This window comes from Stegostoma tigrinum, chromosome 36, assembly GCF_030684315.1.
Source record: "Stegostoma tigrinum isolate sSteTig4 chromosome 36, sSteTig4.hap1, whole genome shotgun sequence".
In the NCBI taxonomy this organism is placed as follows: domain Eukaryota; kingdom Metazoa; phylum Chordata; class Chondrichthyes; order Orectolobiformes; family Stegostomatidae; genus Stegostoma; species Stegostoma tigrinum.
This window is the reverse complement of record NC_081389.1, coordinates 6,355,872-6,381,828: the sequence shown is the minus strand read 5'-3', so window position 1 is coordinate 6,381,828 and position 25,957 is coordinate 6,355,872. Positions and strand designations below refer to the sequence as shown.

General features: G+C 47.2%; 1 protein-coding gene across 1 annotated transcript in view; it reads left to right on the top strand.

Annotated features, from left to right (window-relative positions):
• The window catches only part of malt3 (MALT paracaspase 3), a 115,918-nt gene that overhangs the window by 11,276 nt on the left and 78,685 nt on the right, over positions 1–25,957 (top strand). Inside the window, exons 2-3 of the mRNA XM_048520939.2 lie at positions 9,436–9,621; positions 17,522–17,643. Of these exons, the coding sequence (XP_048376896.1) occupies positions 9,564–9,621; positions 17,522–17,643 (180 nt within the window). The 5' untranslated portion in view covers positions 9,436–9,563. The remainder of the gene's footprint in view (positions 1–9,435; positions 9,622–17,521; positions 17,644–25,957) is intronic.

The window sequence follows — 25,957 nt, the reverse complement described above, 5'->3', positions numbered from 1 at the left end:
TAATGTGTGATCGAACCAGGGATCATGTCAATGTTTAAATATAGTTTAGATTTCTATGACTGACTGGCTGAAGAAAATGGGACTGAAGGGATAGAGCTAGTCTGTGGGATTAGGGCTACTGCATGTGTAGAAATTAAAAACCAACACACATTGGTTGGAAAGAACCTGACAAATGGTCAACGGACCCAAAACGTTAACTCTGTTTTTTCCTTTACAGATGCTGCCAGACCTGCTGAGCTTTTCCAGCACCTTCTGTTTTTGTTCCTGATTTACAGCATCCACAGTTCTTTCAGTTTTTTTCTCCATTGGTTGGGCTGAATGTCCTGTTGACATTCTAGGTTTAAGTAAATTCACATGCCTTGTCTTAGCCAACTACTGAGCCAACATACTACCATAGGCATTCGGGGCAGAAGTAGATCACTCACTCCTGCAAGCCATTCTTTGACATGTTGGTGGGGCCAGAATGTGACCTCACCTCCCTGTCCTCTACAAACTTTGACTCCCTTGCCAGACAAGAGTCTGCCTGACTCTGCCAAAGACAGATTCGCTGACTCAACCTCCACTGTGGTCTGAAGAGCTGAGTTCCACAGACCAATGACTGTCTGAGAGAAGTTTTCTGGGATGTGATGACTGAGCTTGTGTTTGATATGGTGAATTTCTGTTGACATTGATAACAGCGCATTGTGGTTATGGAGCTGTAAGGCAAGTTGAGGGTGGGAGCTGCCAAAATGCATTTCCCCCCCCACCTCCCTGCAGGAATAGAATTGGGAAAAAGTATCTAAGAGGTCTTTCTAAAATTGTTTTAGCTCTAGGCAAATTATTAGGAAGCTAAACCTTCTATGAAAATGCCTTGGAATGTTTTGCTAAATTAAAGGTGCTATACAAAGGCATAGTTTTGTTGTGGCAGATAGAGGGGACAATTAACAGGACTGGTGCTCCATAGTGGTGTTGTAGTCTGTGCATTAAATAAAAGGTTCTTTTCTCCTCTTTCATTTGTCAAGTTGCTTTCTAGTAGGATTTAACCCGAGAACAGTACAGCACAGAGGAACGCCCTTCAATCCATCGTATCCATCCTGTCCCGAGGCCGGATCAACTCCATCATTGTTTCGTAAATCCTTTCGATTCCTTGTCAGTCCCTTTTCAAAATCACTTTCTCAGGAAGCTAAGGAAATTCAGCATGTCCACCATGACTCTTTACCAATTTTTATAGATGCTTTCTATCTGGATGCATCACAGCTTGGTCTGTCAGCTGCTCTGCCCAGGACTGTAAGAAACTACAGAGAGTTATGAACACAACCCAGTCCGTCACACAAACCACTGACTCCATCAGCACTTATCGCTGCCTCGGGAAGGCATTATCAACATTATCAAAGGCCCCTCCCACCCCAGTTATAATCTCCTCCAACCTCTTCGCTCGGGCAGAAGATACAAAAGCTTAAGTACATGTACCAGTAGTTTCGAGAGCGGCTTCTCCCCTGCTGTTATTAGACTTCTGAATAGGCCACTCAAATTTTAAATGTAATGTTGACCTCACTCTCCAAGCACCTTCTCTGCAGCTGTAACGTTGCACTCCTCACTCTGTTCCATTACCCTAATGTACTTTGTATGGTATGATCTGCCTGTACTGCACGCAAAACAAAACTTTTCACCGTACCTATAATAATAAATCCGATCCATAATACTGAGATTAGATTAGATTCCCTACAGTGTGGAAACAGGCCCTTCGGCCCATCAAGTCCACACCGCCCCCTTGGAGCATCCCACCCAGACCCATCCCCCTATAGCCCACACACCCCTGAACACTACGGGCAATTTAGCATGGCCAATCCATCTAGCCTGCACATCTTTGGACTGTGGGAGGAAACCGGAGCACCCGGAGGAAACCCACGCAGACACGGGGAGAATGTACAAACTCCACACAGACAGTCGCCCGAGGCTGGAATTGAACCCGGGTCCCTGGCGCTGTGAGGCTGCAGTGCTAACCACTGAGCCACCGTGCCACCCTAAGACAGATGAAATCAGTGAATTTGCCTCCAGCACAGTCTTAGGCAGTGCATTCCAGATCCAAACCATTTGAATTTGAACTGTAGGGCAAAAGAAACGTTTGTGCCTACCGTGTGATCAGCTTGAATCTTGTGGCTCGTGTTTCTACCAACAAAGAACGGTTTCTCCTGATCTACCCTGACCAGATACCTCCTGTCAAATCTCCTCTCCAAACCCCAGCACCAATTATTCCACCCTGCTTGCAGATGGATAGCCCTCACCCCTACTACTGTCCTTGTAAATCTTCCGACTGTTCTGCAAGTGTGGTGCTCTGAATTGAACAGTAAACACCAGTTGAGACCGAACTGGCTTTTTTTTCTCTTTTAAAAGGTTGTCACTGTAAGTGCCGGATCCTGTTTACAAAGCCTAGGAACATGTTTATCTTACTCATGGCTTTCTCAACCTGTCCAGCTGGTTTCAGTGTTTTATGTGCATGTACCCACCAGGTGTCTCTATCACTGCACGCCCCCCCCCCCCCTTTAAAAACTTCTAGCCTATAGGTTTTCCTGTTGTGCCCTCCCTCTTTTTCCCTTGAGTATATCACTTCACACTTCTCTGCATTAAATTTTGTTTGCAGCATGTCCCGCAGATTCTGCTGTGCAGTTTTCTCTTGAAACCAAAGGTAAGAATTAAGAGGGGGGAGTGTCATGCATTTGAGACAGAGATAAGAAGGAACCTCTTCTCTCTGAGGGGAGTGAATCTATTGGATTCTTCACCACAGAGGGCTGTCAAGGCTTGGTCATTAAGTATATTCGGGCGGAAATTTTTAGCCTGTGAGGGTTATTAGGAAAAGGCAGGAAAGTGGAGTTGATGATACCAACCTGTTCAGAGTTCTAACGGACACCTCTGGAGTGGGTGGGACTTGAACCCTGGCTTCCTGGGTCCAGTGGTAGAGTCATTGAGATGTATAGCATGGAAACAGATCCTTTGGTCCAACTCAGATATCCTAAATTAATCTAGTCCTATTTGGCGCATATCGCTCTAAACATGTCTCATTTAAGTATCAAGCTTTTTTAATGTTGTAATTGTACTCTCTTCTCCCATCTCCTGTGGCAGCTTGTTCCATACACACTCCAGCCTCTGTGTGAATTAAGTAGGGACAGTGCTGCTGTGCCACAAGATGGCCAGGCCAGGCACGGTCTCATTGAATGGAGGAGCTGAACCCAGTGGGCTGAAAGGCCTACCGCTGTTCCCATGTTTTATGGAGGTTTTGCATCGCCCTGCAAATTCAGGATGTTAATATAAATCAAAAAGAGTATCGGTTGTAATACAGAGCCTGGTACGGCTGAACTCAAGCCTTTAGTCTGAGGGTGGGGGGGGGGAAAAACCTTGCTCGTAGCTTCTTTGCCTCTGCTCCCTTGGCCATTTCTGTATCCAGGCACTCCTGGTGTTTACTAAGGACAGTGGCTTCACCCTTACTACAGATTGCATCTGATCAGGTCCTAGTGGCATATAATCTTCGAGTACTGCCACACTGTTCTAAGCCTCCTGTCTAATTTGGTTGCTGTCCTAAAAAAAATGGATTCAAATCATATTCCATCCAGTTTCACTTTCACTATAGCAAGGCTCTTGAGTTGACTTTTTTTTTAATATCGACTCCCTGCTTTCAATATTCGTGTTGTCTCCATGGTGTCATCCTTTCCCATCCGGAAGTTCTCATTCAGAGCAGTTGTGTAGAAACATTGCGTTTATCTGAATATCAAAAATACTTACTTGTGAGAATTTGCATAACCAACTTAAAATCTTGCATCATCTGGGGTTGATTGCTCTGATGAGTGAACAGGGAGATGAGAAAGCTTTAAATAACTTGTTTTCTGGTGTTACCAGTGCTGATAACACTGACTAGAGTTAGCAACTTTTTTAAACAACTCACTTTGTGAGATGTAGGTGTCACTGTCTGGGCCAGCATTTCTTGCCATACCTACTTGCCTTTGAGAAGGTGGTGGTGAACTGCCTCCTTGAACCACTGCAGTCCATGCGCTAGAATCAACAGCAAAGGAGCAGCGATATATTTCTGAGTCAGGATGGTGAGTGTTTCAGAGGGGAACCTGTGGGGGCTGACGTTCCCATGTATCTGATGCCCTTGACTTCCCAGATGGAAGTGATCATGGATTTGGAAGGAGCTGTCTATGAGTCTTTGGTGAATTTCTGCAGTGCATCTTGTAGATTGTATACACTGCTGCTACCAATCATTGGTGGTGAAGGGAGCGGCTATTTGTGGATGCAGTGCCAGTCAAGTGGGCTGCTTTATTTTGGATGGTGCCAAGCTTTTGGAGTGTTGTTGGGGCTGCACTCATCCAGGCAAGTGGGGAGTGTTTCCCCACACTCCTGACTTGTGCCTTTTAGATGGTGGACTGGCTTTGGGGAGTCAGGAGGTGAGTTACTGTCTGCAGTAGATATAGCCTCTGACATGCTCGTGTAGCCACTGTATTTAAATGGCGAGTACAGTAGAGTTTCTGATAAACAGTAACCCCTGGATGTTGATAGTTGGGGGTTCAATGATGGTAATATATTGAATGTCAATTGGTGATGGATAGATTGTCTTTCGTTGGAGACGGTCATTGCCTGCCATTTGTCTGGCGTGAATGTTACTTGCCACTTGTTAGCCCAAGCCTGGATATTGTGCAGATTATGTTGCATTTGAATATGGACTGCTTCAGTATCTGAGGAGTTTGAACGCTGTGTAATTAGTTAAGTCTCTTTCGGTCTCTCGGCTATTAAAGACTAGCCTGTGCAGTGAAGTGACCTGGTGTTCCACATGGAGAAGCTTTCCTCGCAGTGACTATGAACATTATGGGATTTAGGGAAGAAAAGTATTTCCAATTGACAATCACAGTGGCTTCCAAAGTTAAGTTTAAAGGGATATGACACCCCTGGGTATCAAGTACGCGTATGCTGAACATGAAACCGCGAAAGTTCTAGAAGGCACCAAATCAAAATTGCGTCTCTTTTATTGTCTTGGTAGTTGGAATTCAACACATTCTTGTCTGTAATAAATGCAAACTGCTGCAGTTGCTGGAAATCTGAAATAAAAGCAGGCTGTGCTGCAGAAACACAGCAGACCTGGCAGCATCTGTAGAGAGAGAGAGAGAGAGAGAGAGAGAGTTATTGTTCAAGTCCAATATGACTCCTCTCTGGGTTTCAGTACAGCTTCCCCGGTCATAGGTAACCCCCTAGATATTGATAGTGGGGGAATTAATGATTGTCAAGGGTCGATGGTTGGATCCTCTCTCACTGGAGATGGTCATTGCCTGGCATTTGTGTGGCGTGAATGTGACTTGACACTTGTCAGTTCAAAGCTGGATATTACACAGTTCTTGCTATATTTGGATGTGGAGTACTGCAGTATCCAAGGAGTTCCGAATGTGCTGAACATTGTGCAACCACCAGTGAACATCCCTACTGCTGACCTCATCGATGGAGAGAAGGTCATTGATGTTTGGCCTTCAGACACCGTTCTGACATGCTCTTGAGGCTGAAATGATTGACTCTCTGGCAGCCACGACCCTCTTGCTTTGTGACTGGCAGAGGAATTGCCATTAATTTTGATCTTACTGAGGCTCATTGATGCCGCACTCATTATCGAAGGCAATCACTCTCCCCTCACCTCTGCTGTCCAGCTCTTTTGTGTGGACCAAGGCTGGAATGAGACCAGGAGCTGGGTGGCCCTGGCGGAACCTGAACAGGGTGTCACTGAGCAGGCTATTGCTGTGTAAGTGTTGCTTGATAGGACAGCGAATGACATCTTCCCCCCAGTTGATTGAGGAGTAGCATAGGGTGTGATTGGCTGGGTTGGATTTGTTCTGCTTTTTGTGCTGGTCAGTGTTCTACATTGCTGGGTAGATACCAGCGTTGTAACCGTGCTGGAACCGCTTGGCTGGGTACCTGAGTGACTGACACACACAAGGCTTCAGTACTATTGCTGGAATATTGTCAGGACCCTCGACTTTGCGCTATCCAGTGGCTCCAACTGCTTCTTAGTATCATGTGGAGTGAATCGAATTGGCTGAAACCTGATATCGGCGAATGCTGGGGACCACTGGAGGAGGCCGAAATGGATCATCCACTCGGCACTTCTGGTTGCAAATGCTCCTGCCTTTGTTTAGCCCCAGTCCTGCCCACAGTAAGAGTCGCTCTCACAGGGTGGTTTTGAGGATGAGCCCTGCACTGCAGATGGAATGTCACCCACTGTCAATGATAAAGTAACACAAACAATGTTGATATGGAGGGCCTGGAGAAACTGTGGCCCTTTCCTTTAGAAAATGGAAGGTAGAGCAGGGGACTTAATCGAGGCGCTCAAAATCCTGAGGATTCTGGACAGAGGAGATCATGGGAAATTGTTAGCTCGGTGGTGAACCAGAGAGGTGGGGAGGCGATTATGGAGAATGAGAATAAAATAATGCGGCGAGGCTCCGAGAATCCATGCTGCCCGAGAGTGTACTGGAGGTGGATTCGTTGTGGGAATTGGATAGTTACCCAATGATTTTCAGGGCTTTGGAGAAAAGGTGGAGAAATGAAGAGAAATGATGGGCCTAAGAACCTTTTGTATTGTAGCCAACATCTGAGCGTGTGACTGCAGTGCTTTGAACTTCCCGATCACTTGGTTGTTGGATCTTTTGGCCCTGTCATACTGTTTCACTTGTTATGTGATCATTTGCTACTTCTGCAGTTTGACATGAAAGTGATCCTGTGTTGTAGCTTCATCGGATTGGCGCCTTATTTTCAGCCAGGCCTGGTGCTGCTCCTGGCATGCCTTCTTGCACTTTCCTGTGAACCAGGATTGGCCCCTCGGTTTGTTGGTAGAGGTAGAGTGGAGGATGGACTGGGCCATGAGGTTGCAGACTGTGGTGAATGTAATTCTGCTGCTAGCGATGGCTCACTGCCCAGGTTTGAGCTGCTATCTTGTTTTGGAATCTGTCCCGTTCACCGCAGTTGGTGCTAGAGAACACGATGGAAGGTATCTTTAATGTGGAGACAGGACTGTCTCCTTAAAGACATTGTGGTGGTCACTCCAATCGATACTGCCATCTACCTATGATAGGTAGATAAGCAAGGGTTAATTTCTCCTCTTGTTGGTTCCCTTACTGCCAGCCATAGGCCATCTAGTGCCCTGTCACTTAGTGATCCTGGGTGGGCATTGGATATTAAGGTCTCCCACCCAGGACTTGTTAAGGCAGGAAGATGACTGTTTGTCGGTTAAAGTGCACTTTAATCAATTTGTCCCTTCTGGCTTGAAGGCAATAAAGTCGCTGGTTTCATTGGTGGTCACGTGGGGATGGCTGGAAGAGTTGAAATATCTAATCGGTACGCACAAGTTACCGGCTGCAATGTGAGCTGTGACAGTGGGACGTACGTTATAGACAGAAGCTCTCCTCCTTTTGGACTAAGAGTAGGATCCCCCTGTAGCTGGAACAAGGCATTGGGAGTGGTAATGTCCGTACCTCCTGAGCTAAAGACCCACCTACTCCCAGAGGCCTGTAATAATGTCTCTGGGTGTTTTCATCAGAAAATTCTGCACCCACTACTCTAGCTCCTCTCGGAGCTTCCTCCAAGTGGTGGCCAACCTCATGGAGCTCTGACTCATTGGCCGAGGTGATGTGGTTGCAGGGTGATTAGGAAGAGTCCCTCCCTACCAACGTGTGACTCGATGCCATGAAGCTTGGAGCCTGGGGTCGATGTCGAGAATTCCGGGGGGAGGCGACCGTTCCTGGGGACTATTTACAGCATCGTTACGTCTCAGTTAGCTCAGCTGGCTGGATGGCTGATCTGTGCCGCGGATTGCTGCTAAACAGCACGGGGTTCAGTTCCTGCACCAGCTGAGATTGTCACAAAGGAGTCTCATTCTGACCATCTCCCTACAGCGTGCTGGTCCTCAGGTTAAAGCAGCGTCGGCCACCTCTGTTTCTCTCTCTAATAAGAGAGCAACCCTGTGTGGCCTGGTAGGAGTATGGTGCCTCTAACTTGAGGTCTTCATACTACCTCTGCTAGGTCAGTCCTGTGGCTGGGCAGGACAAACCAAAACATGGCAAAGCAAGAGTCCCACACTTGTGCTTCCTGATTAAGTGAGACTGTGCACGGGGTCCCAAATACTCCCGAGGAGGGTATGTCCAGGGACCCCTGCCATTGGAATGCCAGGTGCCCAGGTCAGTACCAATTGCTACACTCCATTTAATCCTCAACCGACTGTTCAGTCGTGCTATTGTGTGACTGAGAGTGGTGTTTCAGGAGCTGAGCGAGCAGGCAGGGCAGTGAAGAGTCAATGAGATTGCAGCCGGCCTGGAGTCACTTACAGTCACAACCGGGGAATTTAGTCGGATTTAGTGACCAGAGGGTGTTGCTACACCAAGTTCGACTTTACAACGGCTGTGTGGGCAATGAGTTTGAGGGTGGAGGAGCTTGACAGCAAACAGTTCAGATATTTCCTAATCAGTCTGTTCAGAGATAATTCCACACACCTGTGGAGCTGATGGGACTTGAACCTAGTCCTCCTGGCTCAGAGGCAGGTGCACTACCACTGTGTTGTAAGGGCCTCACTCAATGAGCTGCAGCAAACAGAACTCCTGTCTCTCCCATCAACAAAATCATCTAATTATTGCCACTTTATTTGCCATGCAGAGTGATGGAGAATGATGTGATACAACTGGTGGTTGTAAAGTCAGTCTGTTCCCCTGCAGTAGTGACTGTGATCAATCTGATTGGCGCTGTGTAAACCTGGTGTGGCCGTGCGATGGGCGGCCCTGCCTTCGGCAGTGCCTGAGCCGCACTGCATCCTGATCGTCTCCCAATGCCTTGTTCCTGCTACAGGGGGAATCCTACTCTTAGTCCAAAAGGAGGAGAGCTTCTGTCTATAACGTACGTCCCACTGTCACAGCTCACATTGCAGCCGGTAACTTGTGCGTACCGATTAGATATTTCAACTCTTCCAGCCATCCCCACATGACCACCAATGAAACCAGCAACTTTATTGGCTTCAAGCCAGAAGGGACAAATTGATTAAAGTGCAAATCAATCTTCAGAGTTTCTGAGCTGCCCTGTGCATAATGCCCTTCAATGTGGAGGTGTGGGGCATCTTCCTTTCTCGAAATGACTGTCAAGAAATAATATTTTGCCACACAGCCTGAGAGTACCTTAGAGTGTGGAGAGGTGTGGTGACTGTGTTGCTGGAAGCTGATTTGTGCAGGGTATGCCAAAGCACTGGAAAGCTAGGGACTTTTCCCAGCTTGGGTCTGAGCCCAGTGTGCCTCTATAAATGGACGCGGATGTGGTTGTGCTGTTTGCTTTTACTTCTCCTATCCTGGAGGATCAGGAGGTCTGTTGGCCTGCTGGGTGACTAATATGAGAATTTGTTAAAGCAAGCTCACTCTTTCTGTCTCCCTCTCTCTCACTTTCCAGTCACATAACACTGCAGTTTGACAAACAGTCATCTTCCTGCCTTAACAAAGTCAGAAAGATGCACAGACAGCTTTCCCCCTGAAAAGACGCAAACGAGGGAACTGGAAAAGCTTCTGGCCGAGAGGAGAATGAGCTGGGGGGAGCGATCTAAAAAAAACTCAACCCTACAATCCAGAGAGAGAACAGGTAAGAGACAAGATTAAGTACTGAAGAAAGAGCGGCTTGATTGTGTGACTGGAAGTGAAATGTGTTTGTGGTTGTAATGTGGTGATGCATGGCAAGGGGACAGCCAATTTGTACACAATGACCTGGCCAGGCTGGTACTGTTCTCCCTGCAGCGTAGGACGCCGAGGGGTGACTTTACAGAAGTCTATAAAATCATGAGAGACATAGGTAATGGAGATAGCCAACAGCTTTTCCCAGGGCGCAGGTTTTCATCTGAGACAGGAGTGACACAAAAGGGTCCAGAGGGGCAATTTGTTTCACACAGAGGATGGTGAGTGTCTGGAATGGGATGCTAAAGGTGGTGATCGGATCGGGTACAATTTTGTCATTTAAGAAACATTTAAACAGGTGCATGGATGGCGTAGGTACAGAGGGATATGTAGGCCAGCAAGACTAGGTTAATTATGAAATCTGGGTAGTACAGACAATGTGGGCTGAAGGGCCTGTTTCCATGCTGTAAACCTCTATGACTCTAAACTCTCTCAAGCAGCAATATGATAATGACTAGATTTGAATTGTGGATGTTGAGGTATATACTAAAAATCACACTAAAAGCTAAACATGCAAATTGAGATGAACTGAGATGTTGAAAATGCCAAAGCAAAGAGAACTTTTTTTAAAAAAAAAGAAAGTGACATCAACAAAGAGAGTGTTGGTTTGATCAGAACTGAGAAACCCCAGAGAGGACTTCTTGAGGGCAAAGTGGGATGGAGGGGTGGGGGGAGTGCTGCAAACAGAAAGTAGAGGTGGCCTGGGGGTAGTTAGGTGATGTTTGTGACAGTGTTTGCAGACTGAAGCTGATGTTGATGTGTGAAGTTGATTTAAGGCAGATGAACAGGATATTAAGTAAAAGGAGATGGTTGGGTGGGGTGTAGATGCAAGTGTCAGGACTAACCTGCTGATCAGTGAGGGGGAACACTGTCCTGTTCAACAAAACAATACCATGGATCTTTAACGTTCTTCCCCCAACCCCATTCCACCCCAAGATGGCAGACTGGGTTACTTTTCTTTATTTTCGATCTGAATGTCAGTCCCTCTGACAGTGTACCACCCCCTTAGTACTGCACCGGGAATGCCAGCCTTCAATTTTGAGCTCAGTCCTACAGAGTGGGACTTGAACACTGACCCTTCTGCACCCTTACCAACCAAATCATGAGATGAGATAACAAGGTGCGGAGCTGGAGGAACACAGCAGGCCAGCAGCAGGAAAACTGATGTTTAGGGTCTGGACCCCTTAATGGAAAGTGGCAGAATGCTCCAGCTCCACACCGTGTTATCTCAGACTCCAGCATCGGCAGTTCCTACTATCTCTGAATTATGAGATGAGCTGTGCTGTGAACTTGTCTCAAGCTGCATTCAATCTTCACTGGATATTGTTTCACCCTAAATCGTTGGTGGGGTAGAGGCCTGTAATCTTACTGAATGCAGTAGAAATTTGTTTTCACTTCATTTCCCGTGTTAATCTGATTGGCACATTTAATAATGGCCTCTACCCCACTCCAGCACCCCTGACCCCCAGGCTGTTCTCCTGTGCCCCTCTCATAAAACCTGCTGCCTCTCTCACTTTCTCGCCTCTTCCCTTTCCTGGATTTGCAGTCCCATTCAAGATCCGGAGGCAATCCAGTGCCTGAGATCTGGGATTGTGGAATTGTGGGTCCCAAAGTGTTGCACTGCTCAGAGTTCAGGGAGTGGGGTTGTGATGGAGAGGATTCGGGATTGAGAGGTCTGGGGAGCAGGATTGTTGGCAGGAGATGCTCTAAAAAGGAAGTTACATTTTCCTTTACATTCTTAAACTTAATAGAAAAGTTATGTCATCTAGCAGTGTATCAATGTAAAATATTTCAGCTTGGCTGGTGTTCAGTTTTAATATTTGCTGCTTTTTCTGACAAGAACCTAACTCTAATTTTGCCACAGTTCTCTATGGAAACCGATATTTCACTTAAAGTTGTAATGCTCATGAATGCAACCACAACTTTGAATGAGGACTTTAAAGCTGTAGCCAGGGTTTCTGCCAAACTGCCATCAAAATTCCAAGGAGAAGTCCTGAAAAAATTCCAAGAGCTTTCTTTTTTTCCCTCTTTTCACGGGATGAGGGCATCAATGGCCAGGCAGCTTTTATTGCCCATCCCTAATTGCCCAGAGGGCAGTTAAGAGTCAACCACATTGCTGTGGGTCTGGAGTCACATGTAGGCCAGATCAGGCAGTTTCCTTCCCTAAAGGACATTAGTGAACCAGATGGGTTTTCCCAACAATTGATAAGGTCAGAAATAAGCAAGTGTAGCCCAATGGACCCGTGGTCATTAGACTCTTAATTCCAGATTTTTGTTTATTGAATTCAAAATTCACCATGCCGTGGCAGGATTCAAACCGGATCCTTCGGATATTATCAGGATACCTGGAAAACAATCCAGTGATAACACCACTAGGCCAATCCTTGCCCGATTTTATTCAGTGAGCATTAACTGATTCGCCATGGTCAGGGTTAAATCAGCTCATGGGCAGAAAATGGCAGAGTGTAGCCAGCATCCTCTAAAAGGGTCACTTCCTCATTCCACCTAAGCCTTCCATCGCGGCTTTGGTGAACGCAGCAGGGTGTACGGTACAGAGACTGATTTTATATCTTCCACACCCACCCGCTGTTACACAGCCCCGTCCTCTCACTGATGATAGAAAGGGCAGACTGAAATCCGAGAGGGGCAAGACAAGGATCTCACTTTCCACAGCAAGCTTGAGGGAGTTGTTGACATTTGTTGTGGGATGTGACTCAGTGGTAGCGCACTAGCCTTGAGACAGAAGGTAAAGAGTTCAGACCCCAGGCTCGACTCAAGCACATAAACCTCAGAGTAGCCTTTCACATAGTGCAGACAGTTGTTTTCAAAATGCAGTGGGACTGACCAGTTGTGAGAGACCCTATGTTTGAGGTTGTATGCATGTGCACCATTGTAATTGGTTTGAGAGAGACAGTAATAATAATAATCCCAAGCCTGAGGGAAGAATGAGTTACGAGGAGAGAGAAACGTGCAGCCTAGAGACAGGATAAGTCTAAACTCATTGTAAACATATAATTTTGTTTTAGGATGCATTGGACCAGAAGCAAACAAGATTTATAACATATAGTCCTACAACACAGACACAGACCCTTAGGTCCACCCAGTCCATACCAACCATAATCCCAAACTAAACTAGACCTGCCTTCCTGCACTTGGGCCATATTCCCCCCAAACCCTTCCCTTCGTGAACTTAGCCAAATGCCCTTTAAACGTTGTGACTGTCCCTGCATCCACCACTTTCTCTGGAAGTTCATTCCACACACGCCAGTCACTCTGTGCAAAAAAAAAGTTGTCTCTTTGCGCCCTTTTTAAATGTTCCCCTCTCAGCTTGAAAATATGCCCCCTAGTTTTGAACTCTCCCCCCCCCCCCCAGGAAAAGTCTCTTATTATTCACGTTACCAATGCCCCTCATGATTTGATAAATCAGAATAAGGCCACCCCTCAACCTCCTACGCTCCAGTAGAAAAAAAAACCCAGTTTATTTTCATATTGCAGCCCTCCATTCCTGGCAACATCCTGGTAAATCTTTTGTGGACCCTGACCAGTTTACTAATAATCAGAAAAATGCCTTTACCAGAGGGGTGATATGTATTTGCAATGATCAACTCAGCAGAGGACTTCAAAATATAATTGAACGTATCTACTGTCTCGGGACAGTGTTCTCGCGTCTGATTTAATTGTTATGATAACTAATTGAGCGCTAGGCTGACACTTCAATGTTACAGCTACAGTGTCCTGAATAAAAGAATAAACCTACCTCTTCAATTATACACAAAAGATCAAGGTTGTCCTCTCTGGTTATACCCACAATGATCAATGAAATCAATTTTAGCTTGAAGATCACAGAATTATAGAAACCCCTACAGTGTGGAAACAGGCCCTTCAGCCCAACAAGTCCACACTGACCCTCAAAACATCCCACCCTGAATAATACCCCTATAACTCACCTAACCTACACATCCCTGAACACTGGGACAATTTAGCATGGCCAGTCCACCTAGCCTGCACATCTTTGGACTTTGAAATCCATGTAGACGCGGGAGATATATGCAAACTCTACACACACAGCTGCCTGGGGGTGGAATCGAACCCGGGTCCCTGGTGCTGTGAGGCAGCTGTGCTAACTACTTGGCCACTACGCTGCCAATAAACGGCATTTTCCCAACCACAAATGTTAGGCTAATTGATCTAGTTTCCTCCTTTTTACTTTATTAAAGTTAAGCAACTTTTTCCAACCTACCTGTTCAGAGATGTTATTACACACCTTCTTGAATCCAGGGACTGGGGACGCTATCACGATTGGGGCCCAAAGTTTCTGCTTTCTATCTCCTGACCTTGAACAGGACTGTCACATTGGAAACCTGCTAATCAGCTGCATCCCTCCCAGAATCCAGGAAGTTATGGAATGCTTCGACTGATGCCCCTCAGCTACTCCGGTCACTGTGGAATGGAGTAGGATCTTTCTGTGCATAACCTGACTGTTGCGTTTCCCCGCATTACAAGCACCCCTGCATATACCTGGGGAAGTGGAGGGAGTGACTCAGTCGTGGAAACATAGCAACTAGGAGCAGGAGTAGACCATTCAGCCCATTGAGCCTGCTCCTCTTTTCAATATGATCAGGGCTGATTATCCAATACAGTGTGGAGCTGAAGGAACACAGCAGACCAGGCAGCATCAGAGGAGCGGGAAAGCTGACGTTTCAGGTTGGGACCCTTCTTCAGAAACATTAACTTTCCTGTTCCTCTAATGCTGCAGCTCCAGTATTCTTCCATTAAGTTATCTGTGACTCCAGCAATTTGCAGCGCTTACTGTCTCTGATTATCAAACTCGGTCCCCATTCCTGCTTTCTCCACCATACCCCATTAGCCTTGAGAGGTTTATCTAATTCCTTCTTGAAAACACTCAGTGTTTTGGCCTGGAACTTGTGGTAGAGAATTCCACATCCTCCCTCCTCTCTGGGTGAAGAGATTCCTCAGCAGGCACCTGCTCAGTTGGAGGAAACGATCCCTTTCCCAGTTTGACTTTAGGAAAACTAGGTTTAAAAAGCAGAAGAGGTGGAAAGTAAGGAAGTGAGCTCCCCTCTCCCATGTGGTCAAAGGTCTCGCACAGTGTCAAGAGCTATTTCTGTGGCACCTACTGACCCCTAACCAGCATGTCTCACATCCTCTGTGAAACTTGCTTTTCCTGGTTTCATGAAAACAGAGACAGTAGGAACTGCAGATGCTGTAGAATCTGAGATAACAAGGTGTAGAGCTGGATGAACACTGCAGGCCAAGCAGCATCATAGTCCTCTGAAGCCTGCTGTGTTCATCCAGCTCCACACCTTGTTATCTCATGACAACAGGACTGCTGTTGGAAGTGCAATTTGAACCAGTGCCTTTTAATAAGCCAATTGGAGAACTGGGGTTTTCTCTGTCTGACTGAAATATTCGCATGTGCTTCTGTAGCAGTTCCTGATTACAGCAGCTCCTGACTCCCAGCCTTTTGTACTTTTATCACACAAAGCCACTCTTAAAATGAAGAGATAGTAGCAACTGTCGATGCTGGAGTCTGGAATAACAAGGTGTGGAGTTGGATGAACACAGCAGGCCAAGGAGCATCAGAGGAGCAGGAAAGCTGATGTTTCGGGTCTGGACCCTTCTTCAGAAGACCTGAAATGTCAGCTTTCCTGGTCCTCTGCTGCTTGGCCTGCTGTGTTCATCCAGCTCTACACCTTGTTATCTAACACTTAAAATAAACGTGACTTTTGTAACAGCTGTGATACAGCATTGCGGGTGAGGTTATTGGGGGGCGGTGGGTAGCAGTGGGGTTCAATCCCGAAATCACCTGGAAAAATCATTTCAGTAAAAGCAAAATAGTGCAGCTACTGGAAATCTGAAGCAAACACAGAACGTTGGAGAAACTTGGCACGTCTGGCTACATCTGTGGAGAGGGAAATAAAGTTAATGTTTCAAGTCCAATTAGATTCTTCGTCAGAATGCAAGGTAAACCGGATGCAAAACGTTAGCTCTGTTTCTCTCTTCACAGATGCTACCAGACCTGCTGAGTTTCTCCAGCAATGTGTGTGAAAGTGTCCATTTCCATTTCTGAGCCATTTCCTTGGGTAGCAGTTTATTTTGGTCTTCATCCCTTTCATTCGTAGTGGGGGGAGGGGGCAGAAAGGGAAGAGTTATCCTTATGTAAAGCTTTTCAAATCCATTGATCATGCCTCACCAAAATAGCTATCAGAGGGTTACAAAAGAAACTTAGATTTTCCTCGCACCTTTAATGTCCTCAGGAGACCTCAGCGACCAGATTCCTTTCCAGATGTTGCTGCTGTTGAAATTCACATGAATGCACAGCAAGCTCACAAAAAGAAAGAAACACCAATGGAAGGAATAGCCACATTGGAGGCTCAGATATAACTCCACTCTACATGACCTGTGCTGAGACACATAGACCCAGTCCCATTGGATCAGGGGATCCATGATGCAGAAGCCAGGTGAATGATGGAGTTATGTCCATGACTGATTGAAGAGACACTGAGACTCGTTTGGGTTCAGGGGTGGATAAAGGATCGGGAAAATGCTGTTGAGGTTGCCTTGAGGAAAGCGGAAGATACTGTACTATAAGAGAAGGGACAGGGTGGTCAAACAACTATTTTCCCTCAGTTGTGTGACAGTGTTTTGATTTTGAAGGATACTCTCATTCTCATTATATTTCTCAGCCTCAGCATGGCTTCCCTCATCTCTGTTCCTAACAGGGTGGTCCCTAATTTTAAGACACTTGCCTAGTTCTGGACTCGCCCACAATGAGAAAACGTCCTTTTCACATTCACCTTGTCGAGTCAGTTCAGGGTCTTGCACATTTCAATCATATCACTCCTCACTGTTCTTAAACTCCAGTGGAATCAAACTCTTTCCTCATCAGACAACCTACTCATTCCAGGCATCGATGTAATAAACGTCCTCTCAATCACTTCCAATGCTTTTCCACCCCTCCCTTTAATGAGAAGACTGCATACAGTAAATAAGATGTGGTCTTACAAAGTCGTTTGTTCCTGAAATATGACAGCCTTACTTTTATGCTCAATTCCCCTCGTAATACAGGATAGCATCCCAGTAACCACGTCACATACTTGCTGTACCCACATACTAACTTTTGTGACTCATGCACTGGGGAGCACCCAGATTCCTCTGCACCTTGGAATTCTGCAGAAGTTCTCCTTTTAAATAATAGGTCTCCCCCGCCCTCCGCCAAAGTGAACATTATGTGGATCTGATGAGCTAAACCACTTGTGTTGCAATGTGCTAGGGATGATGTGAAGTGGACTTGTCACAAGGACCCGTATTCTGCTGAAATGTTCATAATCAGAGATGCGTGAAGCCCGTGTTTACACCCGAGCCTGTTTGTTGTTTAACCATTGAGTCGGGTCAAAATTGCCACTTGAGATTATTGTCAGGGTGCTGCTTTATTTAAGACATTGCATTGGTAGTGAGGCCAGCCAATGGAGCTCTCTGGAGCTTTAATCTGGTCCAAACAGCCCTAGCTGATATAAAAGGGTGAGCGTCAGTGACTCTGATGCTCTGGCGCCTGACTCAGTGTGAAGCAGTACTGTAGTGAAAGACAGTTCACGTGTAAATAAAGGGAGAACTTGGTGACAGATACCAACCTCTGTGGTGTTATTTCAGCATTCTGTAACTATGCATCTGGTGAGAAGAGTCTCCATTGATAGCTCTGCAGTTCCAGGCTCGTTCCTTTGTTCATTTGGTTGTGCAGTAATGAAATATTTCTGATTTTTAATGAGACCTGTGTCCCTCACCCCTTGCAGGTATTGTGATCACAAAGCAGCCAGAGTCTGCCTCTGTCCCAGCGGGGTGCCCTGTAACTCTGCAGTGTGCTGCTGTTGGACCTAGCCCTCTGCAGTACCAGTGGTTTAAAGGCCAGGAGGAGGTAAGCAACATTATCGGGCTATCAGCATCTTCAGAGACTGCAGCTCGTTGATGCTTGTTAACAATCTCACCTTGACTGAATGAAATGACTCCTTTTATTGCAGTCATCACTTTGCTTGAAATGTAAAACCACTTGTATACTCCACCCATCCCTAAATCTATTTAATGAACATGAATCCATTGTCAGCAAAAACCCACCTAGTTCACTAATGTCCTTTAGGAAGGAAAATCTGCTGGCCTTACCTGGTCTCCAAACCCACAGCAATGTGGTTAACTCTTAAATGCCCTCTGGGCAATTAGAATGAGAATAAATGTTGGCCTAGTCAGCGATGCCCTCATCCTGTGAATGAATTTTTAAAAATCTCTGGGGTGACAAGAAGTCCCAGACAATGTAGACTTAACCCAATGGGCCATCATCCCAAGTGCAAACTCCAGTCTAACCCAATCTGCAGGCAACTCTTAGTCTGATGCCCAGTGCCTGACCCCTCAGAGACTGGCCCCCACTGAGGAAGGAGCATCTGAGTGCCAACTCAATCGACCTCCCGTGCAAGGGTTTAACTGGCCTTAGGTTCAGTTTGAACAAGGAGGAGCATACAGGGGGTGGAGTGGGGATCTGGAGGAGGCCCTGGTGAGGACTAATGTCCCAAACTCTTGGCTTCTATCCAATGGCGGTTCACCTTACTTACCCCCCTGAAATTTGGGACAGGTGATCTGAAGTTGTCAAAGAGTGGAGTTTTTAGGAATGTATTCAAAATAGAGGGTGCGGTATAGAGCCAAAGTGACTCAGGAAATGAGTCTCACTGGGTCTGGTTGCTGACAGCAGGGTGAAAGGTTTCTGGAGCAGAAGCATTTCATTTTGGAGGGACAACAACAGCATCTGTGGAGCGAGAAAGTTTCAAGTGCAGTGCACCTTCTTCAGAATTGGAGGAACGTGAAGTTGTAAAAATAACCAGTTCACCAGGATGGCCGTGGGGCTGGAGGAGGTCACAGATATTTAGCACAAGAAGTAAAAAGGCAAACTTTTCTTTTACTTGTGCTATATGACAAATCCGTAGGATCCCTGCAGCGTGGAAAGAGGCCATTGGGTCTGCACTGACCTTCGGAAAACATCCCACGCAGACTCAGATGATCTAGATGGTCATGGGTAGTCTCGGGGTGGGGGAGGCAGGGTTTATTCCCCACTCCACCCCATTTCCCTTAATTCCCTGAATATAAGAGGTCTCTCTGCCCTAGCCTTAAGTGTATTCAACAATGGTGCACACCCACCCTCCTCTGGGGGAGGGAGAGGATGTACCACCCTCTTGAGGGAAGAAACTTCCCTTCTCTGGTCTGAGGTAACCAGGCAGACCTTCTCTTCACTGACCTCTACATCGCCGAGGCCAGACGCCAACTCTCCGACACCACCTCCTACCGCCTCCTCGATCATGACCCCACACCCGAGCACCAAACCATCATCTCCAACACCATTCATGACCTCATCACCTCAGGGGGCCTCCCACCACAGCCTCCAACCTCATTGTTCCCCAACCCCGCACGGCCCGTTTCTATCTCCTTCCCAAAATCCACAAACCTGCCTGCCCTGGTCGACCCATCGTCTCAGCCTGCTCCTGCCCCACCGAACTCATCTCCACCTATCTGGACTCCATTTTCTCCCCTTTGGTCCAGGAACCCCCTACCTACGTCCGTGACACCACCCACGCCCTCCACCTCCTCCAGGACTTCCAATTCCCTGGCCCCCAACACCTCATCTTCACCATGGACGTCCAGTCCCTATACACCTGCATTCCACATGCAGATGGCCTCAAGGCCCTCCGCTTCTTCCTGTCCTGCAGGCCTGACCAGTCCCCCTCCACTGACACCCCCATCCGCCTAGCCGAACTCGTCCTCACCCTCAACAACTTCTCTTTTGACTCCTCCCACTTCCTACAGACTAAGGGGGTGGCCATGGGCACCCGCATGGGCCCCAGCTATGCCTGCTTCTTTGTAGGTTACGTGGAACAGTCCCTCTTCCGCACCTACACAGGCCCCAAACCCCACCTCTTCCTCCGGTACATTGATGACTGTATCGGCGCCGCCTCTTGCTCCCCAGAGGAGCTTGAACAGTTCATCCACTTCACCAACACCTTCCACCCCAACCTTCAGTTCACCTGGGTCATCTGCAGCACATCCCTCACCTTCCTGGACCTCTCAGTCTCCATCTCAGGCAACCAGCTTGTAACTGATGTCCATTTCAAGCCCACCGACTCCCACAGCTACCTAGAATACACCTCCTCCCACCCACTGTCCTGCAAAAATTCCATCCCCTATTCCCAATTCCTCCACCTCCGCCGCATCTGCTCCCACGATAAGACATTCCACTCCCGCACATCCCAGATGTCCAAGTTCTTCAAGGACCGCAACTTTCCCCCCACAGTGATCGAGAACGCCCTTGACCGCGTCTCCCGCATTTTCCACAACACATCCCTCACACCCCGCCCCTGCCACAACCCCCTAAGAGGATCCCCCTCGTTCTCACACACCACCCCACCAACCTCCGGATACAACGCATCATCCTCCGACACTTCCACCATCTACAATCGACCCCACCACCCAAGACATTTTTCCATTCCCACCCCTGTCTGCTTTCCGGAGAGACCACTCTCTCCGAGACTCCCTTGTTCGCTCCACACTGCCCTCCAACCCCACCACACCCGGCACCTTCCCCTGCAACTGCAGGAAATGCTACACTTGCCCCCACACCTCCTCCCTCACCCCTATCCCAGGCCCCAAGATGACATTCCACATTAAGCAGAGGTTCACCTGCACATCTGCCAATGTGGTATACTGCATCCACTGTACCCGGTGTGGCTACCTCTACATTGGGGAAACCAAGTGGAGGCTTGGGGACCGCTTTGCAGAACACCTCCGCTCGGTTCGCAACAAACAACTGCACCTCCCAGTCGCAAACCATTTCCTTTCCCCCTCCCATTCTTTAGTTGACATGTCCATCATGGGCCTCCTGCAGTGCCACAATTATGCCACCCGAAGGTTGCAGGAACAGCAACTCATATTCCACCTGGGAACCCTGCAGCCTAATGGTATCAATGTGGACTTCACCAGTTTCAAAATCTCCCCTTCCCCCACCGCATCCCTAAACCAGCCCAGTTCGTCCCCTCCACCCACTGCATCCCAAAACCAGTCCAACCTGTCTCTGCCTCCCCAACCTGTTCTTCCTCTCACGCATCCCTTCCTCCCACCCCAAGCCGCACCCCCATCTACCTACTAACTTCATCCCACCTCCTTGACCTGTCCATCTTCCCTGGACTGACCTATCCCCTCCCTACCTCTCCACCTATCTTCTTTTCTCTCCATCTTCGGTCCGCCTCCCCCTCTCTCCCTATTTATTCCAGAACCCTCACCCCATCCCCCTCTCTGATGAAGGGTCTAGGCCCGAAAAGTCAGCTTTTGTGCTCCTGAGATGCTGCTTGTCCTGCTGTGTTCATCCAGCTCCACACTTTATTATCTTGGATTCTCCAGCATCTGCAGTTCCCACTATCTCTGAGACCTTCTCTTCGGGAAGCTTTTGAGATTGCCCTGCCGGTGGGTACAGCCTTCCAATGTCAAGCTCCTTGTGAATGGCTCACTGTTCAAGGAACCAGAAGGGTGGAATTAAGATACCAGTCAGCCATGTTCTAATTGGGTATACAGGATGACCTCCTATTGCCATGTTGCTATGGACATGGTCGACCTGCGGCTCAAGTTCAACCCACAGGACCAAAGGTCGCTCACATTGAACTGAAAAGTTCATTATGTCACATGTTTGCCAATTAACTGCTCTGGGGCTTTTGTAACCTGAAGTTCCCAGTGATTGAATGCTACTGTGCATGTTGAAGTAAACCCCCCTACTGTATTTCAGTTCCTGACACACCAATGTTATGTTGCCAGAGTGTCCATCAGAGTAATTGGTGTGTTTGTTTGTTTGTTTTGCAGTTCACTTTTGACCTTCAAGCTTTAAGCCTGGTTCTTGTTCTCCTGCATTGCCTGCCACCTCTGCAGAAATAACATGCACACTTGGCTATCTGCAAATTTTACATCAAAGTCTCTGAGTTTAGTTGAAGGATGCGTTGGGAGGTTTGTGCAGGAGAACAGGAAAGGAAGTTCCTGCCTCTGAATGTTTCGCTGATTTGGCAAGGATACCATTCCATTTCAATAGGGAGGTGTTGGTCTAGTGGTATTATCGCTACATCATTGATCCAGGGACCCAGGTTGGAATCCCGCTGATAGTGGAATTTGAATCCAATAAAATTCTGGAATTACAAGTGGAATGATGATCTTGAAACCATTATCAATTGTTAGAAACAACCCATCTGGTTCCTTTAGAGGAGGAAAATCTGCCATTCTTACCTGGTCTGGCTTACATGGGACTGCAGACCATTGGCAATGTGGTTGACTATTAATCTGAAGACAGAACTCTAATACTGACCTGGCTGGCAGTACTTGTGAATACATTTTTAAAAATTGTAGGCACCCAACCCTGTGGAACCTAATTTTCGATGTGTGCTCCTGGGAATTTAAAAGACAAAAGGATGTATCCGAGATCCCTTGCCTTATTTAATGTGTAAACCATGTGAAATCTTGGAGACAGTAACCATAGAGGTCCCGTGAGAGACTCCAGCTCGATTTGTATGCTGACATCGGAACCTATAAGAGGCCTGGGTTCCAGTGAGGTGCATTAGAACTAACAGGTGGATGTAAAGGATGTATAATCCAGTAGTTTAAGGGGATTGGAGTGCCTTATCTTCTCAAACGCCTGGATGAAGGAGTCAGTGAGCAACATGCTCAGGTAGAGAGGCAGATCTCAGGTGTTTGTTAGAAATGATGTGACAAACTTGTGTGAAGCATTGATTTCATTGCCCCGCTTTCAAGCCAAACTTTCCAATAGTTATCAAACCAAGAATCATTTTAGATGCTTAGATCAGAACTGTTTTCAGCAGGTGAGAGGCTCCGGGGTGTTCTTTTAATAAGGTTGTTTCAGAGACAGTAGGAACTGCAGATGCTGGAGAATCCGAGGTAACAAGGTGTAGAGCTGGATGAACACAGCAGGCCAAGCAGCATCAGAGGAGCAGGAAGGCTGATGTTTCGGACCTAGAGTTCACTTGACAGATGGACACTAACGTGTATCTAGCCAAACTGCTAAAACATTCAAAGGGGGAGTACCATTTGCCAGCCTGTGAGTGTGTAGTCTCTTTCAGAAGCCCCCCCCCCACCCCATACAAGCATCTCAATGTGTCCTTCAGCTAAGCTCTTCAACCATTATAGAGATATTCAAGTGTGTGTAAGAATTCTGCAGAGGTTTGAAGGAAAGAAGGTGCCACAATATTAAGTTTGAAGGTCAAAAGTTCACAGTTTGCCTGAACTGGGTCACTAAGGGCCTTGTTACCAGAATGAGCCTAATATAATAGCGTGTTCGCTTAGTGGGTTACCTAGAGATGAGAGGACAGCACTCCTGCACCTCAGTGAGAATGTCGATCGCTTCAATGAGACAATCTGGTCGATTGTTCAGCCAGGCTCCCTTAAAGACAGAAACAGAAGTGGAAATTGCTGGAAAAGTTCAGCAGATCTGGCAGCATCTGGAAAAAAATTGGATTTCAGGTCTGGTGACCCTTCCTCAGAACATTCCAAAGGGTTTATAATCTCCCCCCAAAGGCAGGAAGCCTTGTGGCTGACCACAGGATGGTCGGTCTCTGTGACTTGCATGTCAGCGGCTCCAAATCGCTAAGACCATCAGCTCCATGTCCTAATGAAGAATCAGTATAAAACAAGAAGCATCTTGCTCCTTGCAAAGTTCTGTCTTGCCCCTTCGCAACACAACCTTGGAACTTCTGACTGTCCAGCCTAAATTCTGGTATTAACCAGTTAGAAAATAATAAATCGAGTTAAAGCCAGTGTGAAACAAAGCGGATCTGAAAATGTAGGTTTCTGTTTCACTGATTAACCATCTTTGACATACTTGTGAGTTGCTGTATACTGTGAGTCATTTTGTCAGCCACAAATCTATCTCCCTAAGAACCATGTGAGCACACACAGGCAACTGGAGAGGAAGCTCAGGCTGAAGTCATTCAAGCTCACTCAATTACTCAACTTATTTTGCTTTGAAAGTTGGTTACTGTTCCTTCAACAGTTCAGGGGTTGAGGTCATGAAATAGCTGTTCCGCTGCTCCTAAAATAGTTTAATGAGTGCATGCATGCCTGTGGCTGTGCGTTTACTCACCGTTTAGCCCAAAGAGTGTAATTTTAGAACGTATAAAGGAAGACAGTTTGCTCGTGGTGTGCGTCACAACTTCCTTCACCAGTATATGATGGGATGCTGCTGCTTCAGCCCATATTGTCACTACTCAGAACCCTGATTGTCAGACCCCGATTGTCTCAAACCCTGGCTCTCCCCAGCAACAGAGACAATGGGCTTTCTCTTAAAACTGAAAAACAATAAACCAGACCACTCTGGCAGACTCCGATGAGGCTGTGAGCTGCTGTCGCCTCTCTCAGATAGTGAGCAGTTTTTGTCCTTGCCCACATGGGCGCAGGGTTTGTGGGGGGCGTCAGTGAGTCCCTTGCAGTGCTGAGGTGGTGCTGCACTGTTTAAAGCGCTGCCTTTCAAATGTGGAGCTAAAGTGAGACCCTGCTACTCCGCTGCAGTGAATGCGGAAGCTCGAGTGGCATTGTTAGTGGGCAGCACGGTGGCTCAGTGGTTAGCACTGCAGCCTCACAGCACCAGGGACCGGGGTTCGATTCCAGCCTCGGGTGACTGCCTGTGTGGAGTTTGCACGTTCTCCCCGTGTCTGTGTGGGTTTCCTTCGGGTGCTCCGGTTTCTTCCCACAGTCCAAAGATGTGCAGGCTAGGTGGATTGGCCATGCTAAATTGCCTGTAGTGTTCAGGTTATAAGGGGATGATTCAAGTGGCGGTGTGGACTTGTTGGGCCGAAGGGCCTGTTTCCACACTCTAGGTAATCTTAAAAAAATATATAAATTGGTGTCCATGGATGTGCAGGGTCAGTAGACTAGCCATGGGAAAAGCGGAGTTACTAGGATAGGGTAGGGTTGGGGGGTTGGTCGGTGTAGATTCGTGGTCTGGGATGCTTTTTAAGAACATCAGTGTGGACTTGATGGGCTGAATGGCCTGCTCCCACATTGAAGGGATTCCATGATTGTTGGATTTGTCAGGTTCTGGCCAATGTGCAATATGTCTCAAAGTCACTTATCCCCTTAGTGCCTGTGGTATCTTGCTACGGTGTGTGTTTGTGATGATATCTGTCAGTCCTACATTGTGTAGTGTCAATAATATTGAGCTACTAATCAAGAGCTCTGTGCTAGAGCCGTGGGGACATGGGTTCGGATCCCATTGAGGCAGATGGTAAAATTTGAATTCAAGAAATGGTCTGGAAAGTAACAATAAAGCCTTATTCTAGTATTGACAGCTGTCGTAAAATCCAGTGTTCCCTCTAATTTTCTTCCTGACTGCATGTGCCTCTGAGGACCGTGCACACAGCAACTCCTGGAAGCAGGAGTCCATGGGATTGGTTGGCCAGTTATTGCAGTATATGGAAACTGAGTGTCTGTATGCAAATGGAGCTGACGTTTTTACCTCTGTGTAGCTCATCAATGTCCCACGGGAAGGAAATCTGCCATCACTCTGATCGGGCCCATGTGTTTATATTTAATTCATTCATGGGGTGTGGGCATTGCTGGTAAGGCTGGCATTTATTGCCCATCCCTAGGTGCCCTTGAGAAGGTGGTGTTGACCCGCAATGCCCTTATGGAGGGAATTCGAGGATTTTGACCCAGCGACACCGAAGGAATGGCCTCAGGTGAGGGGCGAGGTTGAGATGGTTGGATCTTTGTGGTGACCTCAGCTGCTAGGGGAATTGAACCTTTGCTACTCTGTGTGAAAAAGATTTTGCTCTCTCCTCTCTTTTGCCAAATCACTTTAAATCTGTGCTCTTCGTTCCTGTTCCATTTTACAAGCAAGGAACAGTTTCCTCCTACCTACTCTATCCAGCCCGCTCATGATTTTGAAAACCTTAATTAGATCTCCTCTCGGCCGATTTCTCTTCAAGGAGAAAGACCCAGCTTCTCCAAACTACCCACATTGCTGAAGTTCCTCATCCCTGGGACCATTCTTGTAAACCTCTTCTGCACTCTCTCTCCAATGCGTTCGTGTCCTTTCCATCACAAAGTGCAGAGAACTGTGGGCAGTACTGCAGCTGAGATCTAACAAGTGTCTTCTCCCCTCCCCTTCCGCACCGTTTCCCTCCCATGTCTGACCAATTTCCTTGTGA